The sequence below is a fragment of the Trichomycterus rosablanca genome, chromosome 26, assembly GCF_030014385.1.
Source record: "Trichomycterus rosablanca isolate fTriRos1 chromosome 26, fTriRos1.hap1, whole genome shotgun sequence".
NCBI lineage: Eukaryota > Metazoa > Chordata > Actinopteri > Siluriformes > Trichomycteridae > Trichomycterus > Trichomycterus rosablanca.
The window spans coordinates 9,646,219-9,667,701 of record NC_086013.1 but is presented as its reverse complement, the minus strand read 5'-3'; the positions used below and the strand labels follow the sequence as shown (position 1 = coordinate 9,667,701).

The 21,483-nt window shown below is 35.2% G+C and overlaps 1 protein-coding gene across 1 annotated transcript; it reads right to left on the bottom strand.

The window, feature by feature from the left end:
* Nucleotides 1-4,801: 4,801 nt before the first annotated feature.
* tbx5a (T-box transcription factor 5a) lies at nt 4,802-20,554 on the bottom strand. Its single transcript, XM_062988738.1, has 8 exons — nt 20,414-20,554; nt 19,725-19,819; nt 17,825-17,944; nt 15,885-16,032; nt 12,856-13,008; nt 7,655-7,746; nt 5,470-5,699; nt 4,802-5,379 (listed from the first exon to the last, which is right to left on the bottom strand). The coding sequence occupies exons 1-8, from the start codon at nt 20,552-20,554 to the stop codon at nt 4,802-4,804; spliced, it is 1,557 nt and encodes a 518-aa protein (XP_062844808.1).
* Between the last annotated feature and the right edge of the window lie 929 nt (nt 20,555-21,483).

Genomic DNA, 21,483 nt, shown 5'->3' with positions numbered 1-21,483 from the left:
AGTCCTACCTATCCAAAACTGCTGAATGTGTGATTGTGTAATATTATTAATGACCCTGCCCTTTCAAAAAATCTACCAGCCAGTTGAACCCATGCTTTGGAGGGCTTAGTATGAAAATTAACCTATAGGCTTAAAGCATCTTTAAAAAAAAAAAATGTCTTGTCTAATCTGTCTTGGCTTACACAAAAATGTTTGGCTGATTGAAGGATGACTGGGGTGGACATGGTGATAAATCAGACATTAAGCAGCAGGGCCGGGGCTGAGGGGCTACGGGGTTAATGAATTTCTCTGGCTTGTGGGGGGACGACATCAAGGATTTTAGCAATGGATAACGCTGGCCGCGTAGGAGCAGGTAGTCCAGAGAAGTTTCATCTATCAGATCAAAGGCATCTGAGGGAAAGGTCACCGCATTCGTCCGAAAAAACCTGCCCAGAGTAGGGGAGAAAGATAGGGAGGAAAAAAAACAAAAGAGGAGGAATGAATTAAGAAACTGGCTTTCAGCTGGTCAGATTTTACTGCAAATATCTTTAAGAATACGCTAGATAAAACATTGACCATGCATTATTTATTATGTCCATATATTTTTGGTAAAAACTCTAAAGGCTAATTGCTAAATTGTTTATATTGGTATTATTAGGGGAGTGGTAGCTCAGCAGTTTAGGTTCTGGATTAGTTACCAAATGGTTACCAGTTCAAGCCCCACTACTGCCAAGTTGCCACTGTTGGACCCTTGGGCAAGGCCCTTAACCCTCAATTGCTTGAACTGTATTCAGTTTTGGATAAAAGCATCTGCTAAATGATTAATTTGATACACTCACATGCTTCTAGGTTAAAGATGGGCTAAATGTGCCACCCCATGCAATGAATGGCACTTTGAACCAGTTACATAAGCAAACAATAATGTTTTATTTAAAGCTTGCTTCCTTGATAACCAACTATCTATTTACAGTCATAATTAATCATGCGTGTCACTTAAGCATCTCGTCTTGATGGGCAGTGTTGGTGATGCACAGCCCAAAAGAACAACGTTAATCCTCTCCTCTGGTTACTATCTGTGATTAGTTGGGCATCTTTGTGTTCAAATGGATTTCCTTTAGATACTCCTTTGGAAATTCCTCCTATATCCTAAAAGCCTGCTTGTACAGTGATTGGTTACTCTCAATCCCCCCTAGGAGTGAAGGTAAATGAGTATGTAATGCCCTGTGGCAGACTGTAGTCCTGTCCAAGGTGTATTACCCAAGGCCTTGAATCCAGTTTACCCTTTCAGGATAGTTTGGTTACTAAATGTACACCGCATCAGGCATAACATTATGACCACATCCTTGTTTCTACACTCACTGTCCATTTTACCAGCTCCACTTACCACATAGAAGCACTTTGTAGTTCTACAATTACTGACTGATGTCCATCTGTTTCTCTACATACGTTTCCATACTTCCACAGGACCAACACATAGCAGGTATTATTTGGGTGGTGGGTCATTCTCAGCGCTAGGGCTGCAGCTATCGATTATTCCAGCGATTAATCGAGTAATCGGATAAGAAATACTTTTGCTTTAATAAAGAGCAAAAATAAATACGTATAAGATTAAATAAGACATATGTCTCCTAAAACAACATTTTTATTCCTTGCATACAGTACAGTTTAAAGAGAACTTTTTTGAAATGCAAAAACAAATACATCAAATTACTTTAAAAATCTATACAGGCAACCTAAAACTAAGTCATAAATAATAATAAACAATAATACATAAACATAAGCCTCTAATTTGTGCAACTTTCAGAACTAAAAGTTCACATACCACAAACCTTTAATGTTTTGTTGGGAGGCTTTGTGGCATTTTCGGGCAGGTTCTGTCAGGATTGTATCTGTCAGATGAGGTAGATTTGGCTTTTGTGTGTGTGTACATGTGGGTTTGCCTAAAGCCTTCAAAAAAGCAAGAGTATCAACAAGATGCTCTGATGGTGTGGATGTTGTTCTGAGTTTTTGTTTTTTCCAGCTTAAAATGATTTCAAACTTTCTGTGGTTTTCTCTGTCCAGTCTCATCTGTTCGCCCCTCGCTATTTTCTCTCTCTCTTCATATAGCTGTCCGCGCTATCAAATCTCGGCTGCATCCTAAATCGCACTTTCATACTGAACAGTATGCGGGAGCAGCGAGCGTGTACAAATACGTAGCATTTATTAAACTGTACGCGAAAAGTACCCGGTTTAAGTCCTGTTAAGTACTGTTTAAGTATGAGATTTCGGATGCAGCCCTTGGCTTCTTCTCATCACCTGACCACAGCGTGAACGCGTTGTGCAAAAGTAAAAGTCATCCATGTGAAACACCGTGAGCTGTATGTAGTTGTATGGATTAAACGACGTCGAGGAATCGTTTCAGCCCTACTCAGCACTGCAGTGACACTGACATGGTGGTGGTGGTGTGTTAGTGTGTGTTTTGCTGGTGTGAGTGGATCAGACACAGCAGCGCTGATGGAGTTTTTAAACACCTCACTGTCACTGCTGGACTGAGAATAGTCCACCAACCAAAAATATATCCAGCCAACAGCGCCCAGTGGGCAGCGTCCTGTGACCACTGATGAAGGTCTAGAAGATGACCGACTCAAACAGCAGCAATAAATGAGCGATCGTTTCTGACTTTACATCTACAAGGTGGACCAACTAGGTAGGAGCGTCTAATAGAGTGGACAGTGAGTGGACACAGTATTTTAAAACTTCAGCAGCGCTGCTGTGTCTGATCCACTCATACCAGCACAACACACACTAACACACCACCACCATGTCAGTGTCACTGCAGTGCTGAGAATGACCCACCACCTAAATAATACCTGCTCTGTGGGGGTCCTGTGGGGGTCCTGACCATCGATGAACAGGGTGAAAGCAGGATAAAATGTATGTAGAGAAAGTGCTCTGGAGCTAATAAAATGGACAGTGAGTGTAGAAACAAGGAGGTGGTTTTAATGTTATGGTAAATTAAATGTCAGTACATTGGCCTACAACATAAATCTGCTTTGTCTTTATACTTGGTACTAATGAGAAAAGAAAACTAGTTCCAAAGTACATCTTTTAAGATTTATTTCATTTCTGTTGCATACAGTATGTACATTTCTATTTTATTTACAACAAGTAATTAGTGTATTTATCATTTCTTGCTCTTTAATACATGTCCAAATACTGTATCTCATCCAGCCTGTTTTGTTTTTTTCTCAAAAATAAAAGAAGTGTCCGAGTAAAACAAGCCTTACAAAAAAAGCTTTAGATAAAGAATACAGAGAAAATAAATACTATTCACAGGGAGAACTGGTGAACATTTTGAGCATTATATTAAGATTTGTCTATTGCTCAGTTATGCTTATGCTGTTTTTTGGAAGATTACATTTCCCAATTACGACTATAAAAGTGCTAATCCATTGAAATAACAGGTCAGTATAGCTTATGTCTAAGTTAATGATACACCGACCAGGTATAACATTATGACCACTGACAGGTGAAGTGAGTAACACTGATTATCTCTTCATCACAGCACCTGTAAGTGGGTGGGATATATTAGGCAGCAAGTGAACATTTTATTCTCAAAGTTGATGTGTTAGAAGCAGGAAAAATGGGCCAAATTGTGATGGCTAGACGACTGGGTCAGAGCATCTCCAAAACTGCAGCTCTTGTGGGGTGCTCCCGGTCTGCAGTGGTCAGGAACAGTGGTAAACCGGCGACAGGGTCATGGGCGGCCAATGCACGTGGGGAGTGAAGGCTGGCCTGTGTGGTCCGATCCAACAGATGAGCTCCTGTAGCTCAAATTGCTGAAGAAGTTAATGCTGGTTCTGATAGAAAGGTGTCAGAATACACAGTGCATCACAGTTTGTTGCGTATAGGGCAGCTGAAGGGGGACCAAGACAATATTAGGAAGGTGGTCATAATGTTATGCCTAATCGTATGCCTAATGCCTAAATAGAAACTGTTAAATGTTCAGTATCATTCTATTCTATCTAGTACAAATGGTGAAACTCTTGGACATCTGACTCTTATTAACATTATTAACATACTGTATTTAAAGACTCCAGATGTGACATGATGAGTGCCCAGGTGGCGCAGCGGGATATTCCCCTAGCACACCAGCGCCAAGATTCTGAACTCCTCAGGTCGGCTGGCCGCCATCTAGCAGGCATAACACGGTTCTGCTAGGGCGGGATGACCGGACTATGTGGGTTGGTTCTTAAAATGCTGTGTGAGGACCCTGATTAGCAGTTAGAGAGGCGCCTGTGCAGAAGGGTTGGGGGAGGCTTGGGCAGCAATATACCCACCTCGACTGCGATCGAGGGTCCCCCAGCAGCGGAAGACAAATTGACTATAGTAAATTGGGAGAAAATGCATAAATAAAATAGAAAAAAAGATGTGACATGATTTTCTCTGATATTTAAGAGTACAAACATAAAGCAGAACAAGCATAAAGAAAAAAAACGTTACTACAAAACTGGTGTTCCTTCATTTTCAGTCTTTTTGGATTGACTTCTCAATAAAACTTCCCATGTGTATGATTTAATTACAAAAGAAGCCATGTTTACTTGACATGATTAGCTTTGATTTACAGAATACATAATTTTTTACAGAATACAGTAACAAAAACTGTCCATAATATTAGAAATATCTGCACTATTTTGTCTTCAAGTCCCACAACCAGGCTGTTACTTCCAAGAAATACGTCTTTTTGTGTCCGATATTGATGCAGCCACAAGATTGCGCAAGATAGCTTAAATATAAATACACATACATACATATATGTTTTATATTCTTCATGAGAATCCAATTAACTTCCCTCGTTCCATTCAGGCATGATGCTCACACTGTGTACAGCGTGATACTGGTGAGGCGACAGGGTACGAGGAATGCCGTGAGTGTACAAGTACTCGTTCCCCTGCATGCTGGAACCGGGCGAATGGATTCCTGCTCCGGGGTTACACTGCCGGCTCAGAGTCTGGTGGGGCATCGAACTCTGGTACATGGCGTGGGCATCACCCAGCTGTGGTGAGGCATGGCCCGCCACTCCGCTCAGCCTGGACACGAGGGGTCCGGAGGTGAAGTGGGCGGAGAAGTGCTGGTAGGGCAATCGCTCCACTGGCTGCATGGAACAACTGCTGTAAGGAGACACGCCAGCCCAGGTGTTGCAACTGATGTCTTCTAGGCTTGGAACGGGCTCGCTAGCCTGTGAAGCGCTGGCGTACATGCACGCTTGCCGCTGTCCTGACTCGGTCCGATACGGGCCGCTTGCAAGGCCCAGAGTTTGAGAGTAGCTGACGGGGCGATAGTAATGGTCATCTTCGCTGGATGAGCTATCTATGTAGGCTTTTTTGTAGGAGTGGTCCCCTGTGTGGCACTCATCCTCGACTGCAACCAGAGAAAATGACCAAATAAATGATTGCAATGGCTTATAGGATGAAATAATAGTCAAATATATGTAGACAGCAGTTTTCTCACCTTTTCTCTTGATGCAGTGATAGTCTTGGCTGTGCTCATGAGGTAATGGGTAGGAGCTGGACTGGGGCAGGAGGTCCTGCGAGGTGCTGGTAACCCCATTCTCACAGCTGTACTGAGAACCCATGCTGCTGGGTGTTGGCATCCCTTGAACATCGCCACTGAAAGGACTATGACTTGTGCCCACTCTTTGACGCACCGTGCTTCGGGGAACCACTGGATACTCCTTGGTGCTGTAGGAGGAAAGAATGGTTTGTTGCTATTAGAACCATTAATCATGCTTGGCCTACAATAACATGGGGTCTACTGGATGACTGGATGAGTGGACATTTTGGTAACTAAGCAAATCCTATCCACAACCCGGATTAGGTACTGAGCCCTTGGTTAAGTCCGTTGTTGAAATTCAAGGATTGATTTAATTCCATGTAGTTCATGAACGCCAAAAGATTTATATTTCCTCATGCTGGCTCTGTTGGTTCCTTTCAGTTTGGAGCTGGGGATCTGCCTTTTCTGTATATTCAGGACCAAACAGACTGTCCCTGTACCTGCTGGACTGAGAATAGTCCACCAACCAAAAACATCCAGTCAACAGCGCCCTGTGGGCAGCATCCTGTGACCACTAATGAAGGTCTAGAAGATGACCAACTCAAACAGCAGCAATAGATGAGCGATCGTCTCTGACTTTACATCTACAAGGTGGACCAACTAGGTAGGAGTGTCTAATAGAGTGGACAGTGAGTGGACACAGTATTTAAGAACTCCAGCAGCACTGCTGTGTCTGATTCACTCATACCAGCACAACACACAGCTCATCCCCAAGCGCAACACAACCAAAGGCTATTTTACTTACTTTTAATATATTTTAAATAATTTTATTAGCAGTTAGCTGCTAGTTAATAGCAGCTAATCTGTCAGAGTTTATTTGATACCTTTCTGTGTGTTTTTGGTGTTCTTTTGGTTGTGTTACATCTGAGGCCTCCTCCATGTCAAGTCAGACACCACCAGTTTACTTCTTTACTTCATATTTCAATTTAAACCAGTATCATTAGCTCTGCTGCCATTATCCCTCCACAAATCAAGCCCTGAATTAAGTTCTGGCTTTAAAAATATGACTAATGACATGCCCACCCATTATGTTTTACTGCCCCCCAAGCAAAGCAGTCCAGAACCGGGGTTTTGGTGTTTTTTGGTTCTAAGATTCTAAGAGGCTGGGGGATCTGGATCAATTCTATATGAATATAATTAATCACACATTTTACAACCACCTGTACTCATTCTGTGTTACTACCTTGTGGTTAGTGCTTATGGTTGAAATCCTTTGGGTGAAACAAATTAATGAATGGCTAAGCAACATCTACATAATGTATAACACAGCCAATAGCAGATGATCCATCATAAAGGTTTGATAATGAATAACTATATTGTGGAGAGCCTAGCCATTATCCCCTGTGTATAAAGAAATCTCATTCTTGAGTGGACAATGCCTTTGTGGATTGACTGCTAAGACCCATAATCTGAGATTTCCTTTTTGAAAATGTGTGCATACAGTATGTATGGGTGTGTGTTATACATTCGTCATCTGGAGTGAATAAGAAGAAAAGCTGTGTGGGCTTTGCCTCCAAAAGCAAACTGAAGCACTACCACAGACAGTTCAATACATGCATGAAAAGCAAATACTTTATATTAAACTGAAATATTGCCAAGGTTTTACGGTCAAAGCAGACCAGCTTTGAAAGCGATCAGTCAAAAAGCTGGCCCTCCTTCAAGAGCTACAATTATATCAGTACCTTCTTATTAAGGCAAAGGAGAAAAGACAACTACTTTTCTGAAAACAAGCACCTCTGGTTTGTATCTAAAAGAGGCTGTTTGTTCTGAGTGTGCATACCTATTGATTAGCACGTCTCAGCTTGGTGATAATTCTGGAGCATTTGAGATTGTTGACTCTTCCTTTAGCCAGTGCCTATCTCACAATGCCAATCAAGCCTCTTGTCAAGGATGCCCTTCGTATTTATAACATCTATATCTAGTGTGAAGGCACTCGTTGACGTTTCACGTGCAGAAATAACTTAAAGGTTAAATATGCAACTACAAACTTTTGCAATTACGCTCATTTAATAAGTAAAGTATTGGATGACAGTTGTATTCTTTTTTTTTCATAATTAATTCAATATTAAATCTTTGCGTTTACCTCTGCATTCTTGACATCCGATGCAGTTCCATATCATCACTGCCACGAAAACCTTTCGCGAAAGGGTTGTTCTCGATTTTCAGCTGGGTAATCTGGACAGAAAAACAAACAAGAACCCAAGCAAATAATGTTAGATATTTTTACCCAACACGATTTACTATACTCAATATGGTAGCAGTCCACTGAAGTATCATTAGAGCTTAAATTGATTCTTGTTTTTCAGTTATTACTTATTGGGCTTCGCCTTAACAACTTTAGAATGCTACAATTACTTACATCTTTTAAATCTTTGATTTGTTTATTGTTATTATGTTATTTTACTACCACTAGTAAGAAGTTGCTTCATCAAAAGAGCAGTTAAATGCTATGTTTGGCACTAAAGGCTACTTGTGTTGTGTCTCTGATGAGTAATAAAACTTTTAATACATAATTTAGACTTAAAAATAGGTCTAAAACAAACTTGGCCCCAGTTTAAATATGTTTACAGTAGATTGTAACAAGGCCGTTTTTCCCCAAAAAATACTGGGATACATATCATCATGTTATACTTAAAGTATTAGAAGAGTTTTAATGTCCAAATTTACACTATGACAACAGTTTAGTGACCACAGACTATCTCAGTCCGCATATCTAAGCCATATTGAAACCTGTAGTATGTGCTTAACATGATAGACCACCAGACAGCACCTAAAGTCAGAGATTAGAACCAAAGAACTAAAATGTATGTTGTCTTATAAATAAATAATACGATATTGCACCTTATGTGATGTTTATGTACTTCTAAGCTTAGCGAACAAACTGGGCCCCAGTTTAAATATGTTTACAGTAGATTGTAATTAAGTTTTAAAGTTCCAATTCTCAATGCATATATAACTCATTATTATAAGTCTATATTTGAATATATGAATTATATGTTTATAATACATAGATTTTTATTTTAGCAATTTGCTCTTGCCATGAAGTCTATGTTTTGTATACCAAGTGTGTTCATAAACAAGATTAAATGCAAAAAATATAACACTATTTCATGTGCTTTTTATAAATAATTAAGAGCAACATGCAGTAACCAAATGGTGCAATGAAAGGGCCTCTTTATTTGGAAGTAGGAATATAATTATCCCTTAATAAATAAACCATTACACCAAGCGAACACAACAAATTTGTATGCAGGTTATGAATATGCTGTAGTCAACATAATATCCTGTCTATATTAATCTCAGGTAAAACATTGCTGTTAAGTGCCTTGTTGGTGTGGACGTAAACAACTGGCAACATTCTAACATACGACATCAATACGTCAACAGCTATACAATTACTTGAGTACCAAGCTTAAAATATAGTACATAAAATATTTAGGCATGCAAAATATTATTAGCTAACATTGACATTGGTGGTCTAGTGGGTAAATGGGCAGTGGTAGTGTAGTGGGTAGAGACAGCTTTGGCCTTTCTAATTGCTTTAAAACCCTTTAATGGTCTGCTTAACCATTTGGTTGAGCTTACTTCGAGTCTAAACTCTTGGATAAAAATAAGCCGTATTTAAATAATCTTGTTTGGGTCATATTTATGCCTTGGTTGAAGTGTGTTAAACTCAAAACTATAGGTAGATGACACTGGTTTTAAGAAAACAGCCTTTCTAACCTTTACGTTAACTTAAAGCTGAAAAATCATCCATGAAAAGTTGTTTGGTCGAGGCTCATTAAAAAAATACTGTGCACACTAGTAAAACAATATGAATTGTTTGTTGTTGGTATAGTCCTAAAGAACTAAGAGGAGGAAATAAAAATAATTTTTTTAACATTATTTTCTTGGTGAGACCATTTAACAAAATTTTGGGCCCCCTCAACAAATTTGATCAGCTATATAGCTGATCAAGATATATTATATATATTATATATTAAAGATTCATTCTGATTCATCCAGTGCACCTGCCCCACCTGCCCCCCTGTAGTTACGCCCCTGGTTATAATTAAGGTGTTTATGACAAAATAACCTGAAAAGATTAGGATTTTTACACCTACGTGCCAAAGAAGCAGACAAAAACGATGCAAAAGTTACAATACAACGTTGTTACAACCCTTAATGTTTCATTTCGACTTTCAATTCAATTCAATTTCAAAGTACAACTTATGTGTGCAAATGTCAAAGTTAGTGGTTGTACATACGCAGTGAGTATGTTCTTTTGTTTGCTGTGTTACTTGATAGGAATGCATTTTTAAGACTTAATTTGATGTTTTGACCAATAAACTTTAAACAAACGCTTTCTTCTTTAGTGTAATATACATTGGACCATAACCCCAATAAACTCATCCCACCCTAGAAGTCAAAACCTCATTCAGACTAATTTGCTTGCTACCAGTCCACCACTGAATGGCTTTGATGATCAAACAGCCTGGACGTTTAATTACCCCAAGCATACCAGAACTGGTAAAAATGGTTTGGAGCAAATGACGAATTCTGAAACTAACAAGGAACCCTATCCTAGAAACTGTTTGGATTTGAGGAATCTCCCTCGGAATAAGCCAGGGTTTCTTGGCAGGTTGGTTGTTGGCTGTGTGGTGTGATTCTGAACAAGACAGGAACTTTAACTGCATGTTGGCTCTCACTTGAGACCCTTGAAAAAGATCTTCATGTTGGGACGCTTTTTTTAAGCTCTCGTTAACGCACTGAGAACTTGGCAGCTATAAAAACTAAATATTGTGATTTTGTGTATGCTATTCTTAAAATATTACTTGGTTTGTGAGTTATTTATCGCGGACTGGTTTAAAACGCATTTCACGTGGGCTATTTTAAACAAATGTAAAAAAAAACAAAGTTAACAAGGGTGTTCTTACATTTTTGTTGTTGTTGCTATTTAAATTTTTTAGTTAACTGCATCCACACACTGTGATCTTTGTGATCTTAATTTTAAATTTATTATGAAATTTTTATTTTATTTTTTATTTTATTTCAGTGTTTTCATTTAGTCTGTTAATGCTTTGGTGGTGTTGTGAAACTCACGTCCTATAACTGACAATGTATTTGGTCATATATGCATTTTAATGACTTGTATTTGTATTATATATGTTTTGCATGAATAAACAAGTGTACGAACTTATTAAAAACTGTTCTAAAAATGAAAATGAAAAACGTATTCAATAAATAAATACTTTTTTTAATGAATTGATTTTTTTGTTATTAGCTATTAGTTGTTTTTTTTTATTGTACATCTTTACATTTTTCATGTGCATGTACGTATATACCACTTGTGATAGATTTGATTGGCTTAAACAGTGCCAACCAAATAAATGTACATTGAATGCTATACGACATAGTGTCTAAAGTCGATAGTCTCGATAGTCATAGATCACATCGGCCCAAAGCCTATAATAGCCTACTATGCTTAGAGTGTTTGGATTTGGTGATGGATAAATATTCTAACACACAAGAACATTATAGACAAACTGGTAGTCACATAAACTGGTAAAACCATTTGTTGTCGATATTTTAAAATTGCCATGTACTAGGAGAAAGTATCCTAAAGTACAATTCATTTCATTTTCATCAAATGCATTATCCTGGTTAGGGTAGTGTATATTGTTCACTTCATTTTCATCAAACGCTTTATCCTGGTTAGTGGGGATAGGCAGTAACACCCCGGACAGGGCACAAGTCCATCGCAGGGTTTTTGAGTTTCCCTGCTCCCCAGCCATAGCCAATCATGTCTGAGATTCGAACCCAGATATTAGCGGTGGAGGACTATGGTAATAGACCGCTGCGCTGCCCGCAAATTGAAACCTAACCTGTTGTTAGGTTTTAAACTATTTTTAACTATACTCACAGAAACTGCAAACAGATTTTTACTTTACAGAAGAGAGATAATTGTATTGAGACCTATTGCCATAATTAAAGAAGACAGACGTAACTGTTGAGTGTAGACGATACAGTAGCTGCATCTATCACTATTAAACTTTAGATAAATGTGTGCATTAAATCAGGATTTTAAAAAACAAAACACGCCGATTGTTTTAAACTATAACACACCTAAACCCACGATTTAAATAGAATTTAGAGTTAGAAAAAAAAATACTTAGGGGATGAGTACATTATCCAACTTAGCCTAAAAAGTTGAATCTCAATTATTTACGTTTTAAAAAAGAAATCTAAATATATGTAAACGCTTCGTGTAAAAAATATTAATATGTACAGAAAATAAAATAGTAAAGTTATTAAAGTTAGTATATGTTGACTTTTAGTAAACATTTACAATTTTTTTCTCAGATTGCCTGACGTTTTTAACAAAGAATAAAATCACGCATAAAAAAAATCACAATGTTTTTAACTTGGTACGATCATACATACATTATGTGAAGTTAAAGTAAAATTAAAGGTTTATCTACTAAACTGTGTTAAAACGTCTTAACCAAGCGCTTCAAACACTATCAATATCTAGGAGTGTTCATTTTTATGTATTTATTATTTATTCGTCCATTTTAGGAATGTATTATTCATTCCGACTGCAGGTTTAACATTTCGGTCTCTAAAGTATTAAAATAAAAATTAATCTGTTGTTTACAAATAAACACTTAAAATATACAACTGCTCTGTTTTAAATTCAATTGAATTGAATTTGTCTATTAGAAACAGCTCAAGTGCCTTTATAAGAAACAAGCAAATTTGAAGAAAACCCTACCAAAATCATACATATACACTCATAAAAAATAAATAAAATATATGTAAAAAATGAATTTAATTTTAGCGTTTTAGAATAAAACAAATCTGCTCAAAATACCAAACATGATGTATGTCATAATTTAAAAAAAAATCAAGATCAATTATGAATCAAGCAAATCAAGCACATTTGACGTTAATAGTATTTTTGCATATAGGCATAAATAATACAATTTTCTAAAATGTAAAATTACAAAAATAATTTTATCTTCATAATTTTCCGAGTTATCTAACCAATTACAAGCAGTCAATTATATGTTTCGATTATATTTTCATGTTAATTAAAAAAGTAAAACAAATCATACCAATTATTACTTAATAGGCTAAAGATATTTTTAACATTATCAGACTTGGCAGAGACTAAACTTAGTTCAGTTTAGGTTAATAAATTAAAAGCAATACAGCAGCAGAGCAAACCAAAAAGTAAACAGGTCATGCAATATCATGATAAATGTAAACCCTCCAAAACATTCTTTCTTTTCCTCTGTTTACCTTGTGGTTCTGGTAAGACGTTACTGCTATGAAAGCTGTTTCAGGGAACACATGAGTGCAGAATGCAGTGTTTTTGGAGCCGAACCCGTTATTTTCATCCGCCTTGACGATGTGTATTCTCGGCTGATATTTATGCATAGAGTTCAAAATGATCTGGAAGAAAAGAAAAGAAAAGAAAAGAAAAAGGCCCAAGAGTTGATCATTTGAAAAACGAACTAAAAACGTGTACTGTGATTGCAGAAATTAAATATTTAAATAACTAACAAAATAAGTAATATTAAAATGTAAATAAAATTAATTTAAATAAGAAACTTGTCAAGTTTGTAGTCATGAGTTATTTTCAAGAATCTTGGCATTATGTGTGCATTAATTTCTTTTGCGGCATTACATGGCGACACGTAGACGCTCTTTAGTCTTGTTGAACTTGAGCCCAAAACTTAAGGGTAAAGACTTAGTATCTGTTGGGCTAAGCCTAATTGTATTGACACGTTAGGCACCAGAAGTAATGTCCAAACTTTCAACCAGTAACCTCAAGTTTTAAATAGCCTTAGAGGTTAAGGTTTTATTATTATTATTATTGTTATTATTGTTATTATTATTATTATTATTATTATTATTATTATTATGTATCACTTCACTTGTGTACCTGCAGAATTATTTTATTAACGAATATAATATTCCTGCCCTGTGCCAATGGCGTCTGGGTTGTGTTAGATTCACCACAACACTGATAATTTACTTTCCATCTGTCCATCTGGTTAATATAAATCTAAATTGTGTCTGACAATTCATGAATCTTGCATCACATTTTAAGTCTAAATACTAGTTTAATACAGTGGTAGGTAGTAGGCCCACTTTGATCTGATTCATCCATCTTTTCTGCTGTCTGAAGGTTCTTAGCTAAGCATTCACATTGGAGCCAAGATTGGTTACATAGTCTGTTCTAACCCTCAAACAATACACTTACTCTCAACCATCTATCTCTGTCTAAGATCTAATACTAATAAATATTTACATTGGTGTATGTTGAACCCTTTACATTGGAATTAACAAAATATACTCTTAAAAATGAGGGATTTTATAGACGAACATCTGTACCTTCTGATTGATTGTCTTTTAAAAAGCTTTTGATCCTGCCAAATGAAGCTGATAAATCATTTCCAATAATACAACATTTTATTAGATAGTTGTTTCAGATGTAAATTGATTAGTTAGTTGTAGCTCCAACAAAGAAATAAAATAAATTTTGAAAAGGACCATAAACTGAATAAATAACCCCTTTGTTCAATCTTAATGAATACAGGGTACAACAAAAAGGGTGTCTATAAAGATAGGATCCCTTCAAAAAATAAAACATACAACTTTCGACATCTCTTACAGTATTCTTAAATCTGTACTATAAGGCAGAGGAAAGTTTCTCTGGTATGCTTGTGGTAGGACCACACACTAGGAGTGCAGTATTTGTATGAGTTTGGTGCCCTCCTATGTATCTCAATTTGCCCCAGCTCTGTATGATATTTTTAATGATAGCAAGGGATCACCAAGGGCCGTGATTGCTTGCTCCTCTCTTTGATGTTCCTGACATCATAGGGACTCTGAAAAACTCCAGATTAACTGACTTTGTGTACCTTGGTTCATCAGTCATTTTGCGTTGTCTTTTAGCATAAACAGTTTGAAGCACTGTTATCCAAACTCCACCCTTAGGCTTAAATATCTCTAGATAGTTGTGAGAAAAGAAAGAATGTGAAGGCCTATTAAAACAATAGTGATTGGTACTAAAATAATCAAAGCTTTGGTTAAGTTGGCAGAAGAACACAGACAAGCCTTTTTATTCAGAAAAGCTAAGTAATGTGATCTGCCTTGTATTATTTAGGAATTGTTTGTCAAAAACATTTGATTATCAGAAATGTGAGATTAATTAGGATCAGTATTAAAACACTGGTGGGTTTTATGTGTTCCCTAATGGATCCAGCCTGCAATAATGAATATTCAGCTTACATCACTGAGGTTACTAATTAAAAATAAAATATTCAAACCACCTGGAACAACAAGTTGATGGATTGCTATTTTGGTTAAGATACCATACTTTTATTTTAAATATATAAATTCCAGGTTGCTCTTTCAGGATAAATAGGGGAACATGAAAGGACCCAGTGCGACCAATCCAAAAATGCTTTCTGGTCAGAAATGTACAACTTCACTGAAATTCTAAATGGGGTTCAATTTCACCAGCTGTGAGTTGGCAAGACAGAAAGTATGATAACTTGAGATAAGCACAAAATATTGATGTATGCTGGTTTGTATTAATGCTGGTAACCTTCTGAATAGCCAAACAACACTGGTTTGAGTTAGTGACTTAAGAAAAATGTATCTCCAAATGAAGGACAAGATAAAGGTTGATGGACCTCTTTGCATTATTTAAACACTGGTAAAATCGCATGGATCCTTGAAATAAACATTTAATAAATGTGGTATTAGTATAACTAGGAAGGAATTGTGTTAATCGTAAGGTTTAGTACATTTAAACCTTTAATTAGTAGATCATTGTGACTTAATGACACAACCATGTGTGTAGAAACTGATCAGGCTTGTGTCATTACCGAACTATGTGCTTTAATACTACACAACCAAATTTTACAGAGAAGAAATTTGGTCCGTACAATAAAATATGTTGTCTACATCAGAGACTCTTTTAATTATCATTGCCACTTATTGTTATGACCCCTGCTCTGGCATTCGTCAGTGGCACCTTTTAAAAGTCGTATTCACTCATTTCTGGAGTTCCGATGCTTGCAATTAGGAGGAGAAGCCACCCAATTTCACCTACATGGTCTTAAAACACCAACCATGCAAGTTTAACACATTTGAATGAATCATTTACCCAGAGAACATGTGCAGCATGTGTCAAATGTTCGACTAAGTATTATTTTTGTATGCTGAATTATTTACGGAGCAAGGAGCAACACATATTAAAAAAAAATCTCTTAAGTGTTTGAAGAACACAAACCAATATTGAACTGATTACTTACATGCCCAAAAGGATCCAGGTGGTTGTTGGTGAGTTTGAGTTTCTGGAAGGAAACTAGCTGTCGCATCCAGTGCGCGCCTGTTGCAGGAGAGTCGGGATGGACATAGAGCCTGCCTGGCATTGCGGGCTCTGCCTTACCTGTAACTGACCTTAAATATACGCATACAAGAATACATCATTAAAAAGTCGATCAGCTGTACATTTAATATATTTCATTTAATCTATTATATAGATCAAAATAGCTGCCTTTATTGGTTTGTCATTTTTAAAGTAATTAAAATGCATTTGTACAAACACAGTAAGGCGTATTTGGTGTAAGGTGTTTGGACCCAACGCGCACAAATCTTTGATATGTACTTGTCTTGTGGGAATCCATTCTTACCATATAACCTAAACACCAAAACTGTTTAGAATAAAAAGTCAAAACGTAAGAATTACATTGCGTTCTTGCTGGTGGTGGAATTTTCTATAGGCTATGTTAAATATCTTCCAGTTTGATGGGAAAGCTTGATCTTTTACTCAAGTGTACACATACAAAACCCAGTAAAAAAAAACATCTACCATGTCTATTCTTGAAAATCACATCGATAAACCAAGTAAAAACAGAATACAATTACCTTGCTTAAGTCATTATGACAACGTTGCGCAAAAAGATGTCAACAGCGCAATTGCAATTTCGCCGTCGGGAAAACAAAACACCTTTCCAATAGTTTTCTTAACTGCCTTATGACTGCCTTATGTCTTTTAATGTAAATATGTATTTTCTTCATATGTATGTTTCATTGTTGACATTTTATATTGACGCAAAAAGTACGATTGTTTTTATGCGCCATTAAGATCTCAGGTTTGCAATTTAAAGTAAGACTATTTTACAATTAAAAACTATTTTAAATACTTCAACTTGCCGTTTATTCTTTTTTTTCTTATTCTTTATTATTTCAGTTTTTCTGTCCTTTTTTCTAAGTTTATTTTGTATCCGATTTTGTATGTTATTTTATTATATATTATTATTTTATTTTTCATTATTATTATTTATTATTTTTACTACTAAAATATCATCATTCTTCTTATTGTTGTTGTTGGTAATAATAATAATAATAATAATAATAATAATAATAATAACAATAATAACAATAATAATAATAGTAATGCGCGTATTTGACTTTTTTGTCCAAACTCCCGTTTTGGTGAATGGATATCATATCTATAACGAACAAAACAGTAGCTAAACAGGAATGCCATTAGTTCCAGTGCTTGCACAGAACATACAGTATAATAGTCAGTGATATTGGCGTGTGGTCATCCTTGCTGAACAACCTTCTATTTAAAACCACTGACCCATTACAAGGAGTCTCAAACATATTTAAAAGTAGGAATCAAATACAAGACATTTTTTCTGTTTCTTTTTAAAGAAAAAATAGATCTAAGTGCAGTGTTTTAAGTTTTCTTTTCTTCATCCACTGGTCAATTTTGTCTGACAAGATTAAGGACGATTTACTTCTCTGGTAGTGACAGGCCTGGCCAAGAATAGGCTACAAGAGTAGTAACGCCCGTCGTACTTTCTACAACACACACACACACACACACACACACACACACACACACACACACACACACACACACACACACACACACACACACACACACACACACACATCTTATTTCGTCTGAGACAATGATCAAAACGCCTTTTAATGGAATAAATAAAAATACATTGTTCCTCCCTTAACAAAGCGGTTACAAAGTTTAAGACTGGATTGGTGGATTGGCGAGAAGAAAACTTTTATTTCTTGCCTAGATTGCGGTTCAGGCTTCTCAAAATTTCTTAGAAACATTTGGCTAGAAGTCTAAAATGTGCAAAAAAAAAATCTGCGTTAAAATGCAACCGTCTCCCAGTTTATTCCAACGTGCATCAATAACTTTTAAATGAATCTAACAAACCATTTATTGTCGGCAAATTTATAGCGGTGGTCGTCCGCTGGCACGACATCCATCAGCAGAATGTATTTGGTTTTGGGGTTCAGTCCAGTGACCTTCACTTTAAAGCTCGGGAACATTCGCCTGTGGAGCAAATGGAAACATTATGGTGTCAAAAGTACGCATGCGCTGATCATAATTAATGTTTTGAGGCTGGTTTACCGTCTGAATGCAATACAAAAAACTTAGTATAATAGGCATATATAGGAAATTAAAAATATAGATTTAATTAGAGGTTGCAGATTTGATTTTTACATAGGAATATTGTGTTTACGTAAATCCAGAATTATTTTAATATTTAAACAATTTATAAACAAGCTTTGTATACTAATTATGAAAATATCGATTTCTCACTATAGGCCAGACATTTTTAAACATTTATTACTTTTTTTTCCTTAATACGACTAAGGCAAAATTCAAAACAGTCAACATAAAACAATTCGCTGACTATATAAAGTCAGTACAGTCAGTATTTAATAATTTATATTTAAAGCTACAAATCTAAATTTACTTAAGTGTTATATATGTATATTAATATATATATATATATATATATATATATATATATATATATATATATATATATATATACTATATTACTATATATATACTATATTACTACATTACTCTCTCTCTCTCTCTCTCTATATATATATATATATATATATATATATACTATATTACTATATATATACTATATTACTACATTACTATATATATATATATATATATATATATATATATATATATATATATATATATATATATATATATATATATATATATATATATATACTGTATATTACTATATTACTATAATATACTATTGCAGCTACTCTATTGGAGAGATGCCATTCGAAATTTCATTGTACCTCTGTATAGTGACAATAAAGGTTCTATTCTATTCTATTCTATTCTATTCTATTCTATTCTATTCTATTCTATTCTATTCTATTCTATTCTATTCTATTCTATTCTATTCTATTCTATTCTATTCTATTCTATTCTAAATGGTTTTGCAGTCCTGCTTCGACGTATGAATATTTTAATATCCTACATTACGGTTCCAAACTGTGGCTAATAATTTCATATGATGCATGTTTTGCCTTTGTAATCATGTCCACAAGGCGCACATATGCACAACACCCTGCAGTCTGGTCATTTTGTCGTTTTATCAAGAGGTTCGCTTGGCCGATTGGTGTCCCATGGTATGGTGATAAAACACCAGGCCTTCGGAACTTGCGTAAATGGTTTGGGATAACCCATATTGCAGGTCAGCTCATATTGTGGAAAAGATGTTTGGTGTCTGTTTGGTTTATTTATCTCCCTTTATATTTGCTAGACAATTTATAAGCATGCTTACGGACCACTGACTTAAGAAGACGTTTAATCTTAGGCAGGCGCACAGCTGGAAGTCGGTATTCCAATAACGCGTTATTTGAGTTGGTGCTCTAGATATGTCGTTGTTCAAGATCAAACAGTCTAAATGCAGTTCACAAAAGCAAAGTCGTTGGATTAGTACGTTTTCTTTAAGCACAGTAGGTGTATTCGATCAGTCGAATAAGAAGACGGGAACGAAAAGATCTATAAGACTGTGAACCATTAAAAATAAAGCATTAAGCATCATTAAGAAAATCTCAGGATCACACTTAAAAGTGCATGGATTAAAAACAAATAAACAACATATTAGCCACCACTCCGAATTTATTTCTATTAAAAATAAAAGTGAACCTGAAATAAAAACTGATGAACTACACTAAGGCACGGTCCTGGTTTTATATAAATTCTTATATAATTGTGATATCAAAATATGTCCAGCACAATTTCCAATAACAAAGAACTGGCTTTAAATGAAGCAGCCTACCTCCCTGCTTTAGTGATGATCATCTCGGTCCCTACTTCGTGGAATTTCATCCACAACTCTCGTTCGTGTAAGTACACTTTTATACCCTCCATTCCCTGCAAACGTATACAATTTACAATCAAACATGATCATAATACGGTATTGACATCTGCTGGAATTACACACAACATATATGTACACGTATACAAAGCATGACTTTAGCACAAATGTAATAGAATTAAAAAATATACAAGTAAAGCAACTAATAAAACAGTTGGGTATAGAGGAATTTAATAAAATATGTAATGTTATGTAAAAACATGTAATTACATCAATTGAGTTATGAAAAGTCTTTTGTTAAAATAAATAACACTTTAGCTTATTGAAAGATTAAACCTATTTAAAGTAAAAAAAAACAATACAAATAAAATAGAATTATGTCATGTCATAATTGTCCATGATTGTTCTAAACATATGCATTTAAAATGCAAAATATTAAAGCATTTCTAATGGATCCTTGGTGTCCTCAGAGTAAAGTACAGAAGTTCACAGAAAAAAATTTATCTAGGCCTATAATCAGTGTCTCCAACACATACACACACGCACACACGCACACACGCACACACGCACACACACACACACACACACACACACACACACACACACACACACACACACACACACAGAGAGAGAAAACAGCCACCTCTAACCTGTTGAATATAAGTTGTTTGCGATGATGGAGATTTACTAGAACTTCCATTTTGCTTCTCCAATTTACTTTCTTGTAAATCCTTTGATTCTGGATTATTTGTGGATTTTTGAAGCCCAGAACCTTCTTCGTTGTCCGCCATGTCAAAAGGCCTATTACGCTATTACGCACTGCTCCTATGGTGAAGCAGATGACAAAAACTCGATTAGGGAAGACATTTGTTTGGCACATAAACCTCTTTTCAAATACAATTATTCCTAAAATGCCTGTATAGGCGACCAACATGAGGGCATGCTTATTTGGGGCATATTTTCAAAACAAAGTGTTAAAGGATTATTTTATGCTACTAAAAAGCTCTTGATAAAGTTGGATTCCAGAAGACGAATTTAATGTTCTTGTTTACGCACAGTCGGCTTTCTGTAACATCGAAAACTGTGCAGCAGTTTGGTAGTTATTTTCTTTTTATTATTGAAATACATATTTTACAAGACTGAATTAAAGATTAGTTAAAAAGTTATTATTATTATTAGTAATAATAATAATAATCATACGTTATTATATACGTTATTGTACGTTATTTCCATAGATTGTTAAGTGTATTTTTAATAATAATAATAAGCATGATTATTATTATTATTATTGTTATTATATACGTTATTGTACGTTATTTCCATAGATTGTTAAGTGTATTTTTAATAATAATAATAAGCATGATTATTATTATTATTATTATTGTTATTATATACGTTATTGTACGTTATTTCCATAGATTTTTAAGTGAATTTTTAATAATAATAATAAGCATGATTATTATTATTATTATTATTGTTATTATATACGTTATTGTACGTTATTTCCATAGATTTTTAAGTGTATTTTTAATAATAATAATAAGCATGATTATTATTATTATTATTATTATTATTGTTATTATATACGTTATTGTTTGTTATTTTCATAGGCTGTATTATTATTCATCGGTGTGTTATTATTATTATTAATAATAATAATAAAAAAAATAATAATAACACAGTCTATTTATTGACAGTAGCATTAGTATTAGTATTATAC

Coding starts and splice junctions, on each gene's coding strand:
- tbx5a (XM_062988738.1), bottom strand. CDS start 20,554: ATGGCGGACAACGAAGAAGGTTCTGGGCTTCAAAAATCCACAAATAAT. Junction 5,700..7,654: donor CGGATGTCAAGAATGCAGAG/GTAAACGCAAAG, acceptor TTCCTCCTACAG/CACCAAGGAGTATCCAGTGG. Junction 5,380..5,469: donor TCACTGCATCAAGAGAAAAG/GTGAGAAAACTG, acceptor CTCTGGTTGCAG/TCGAGGATGAGTGCCACACA.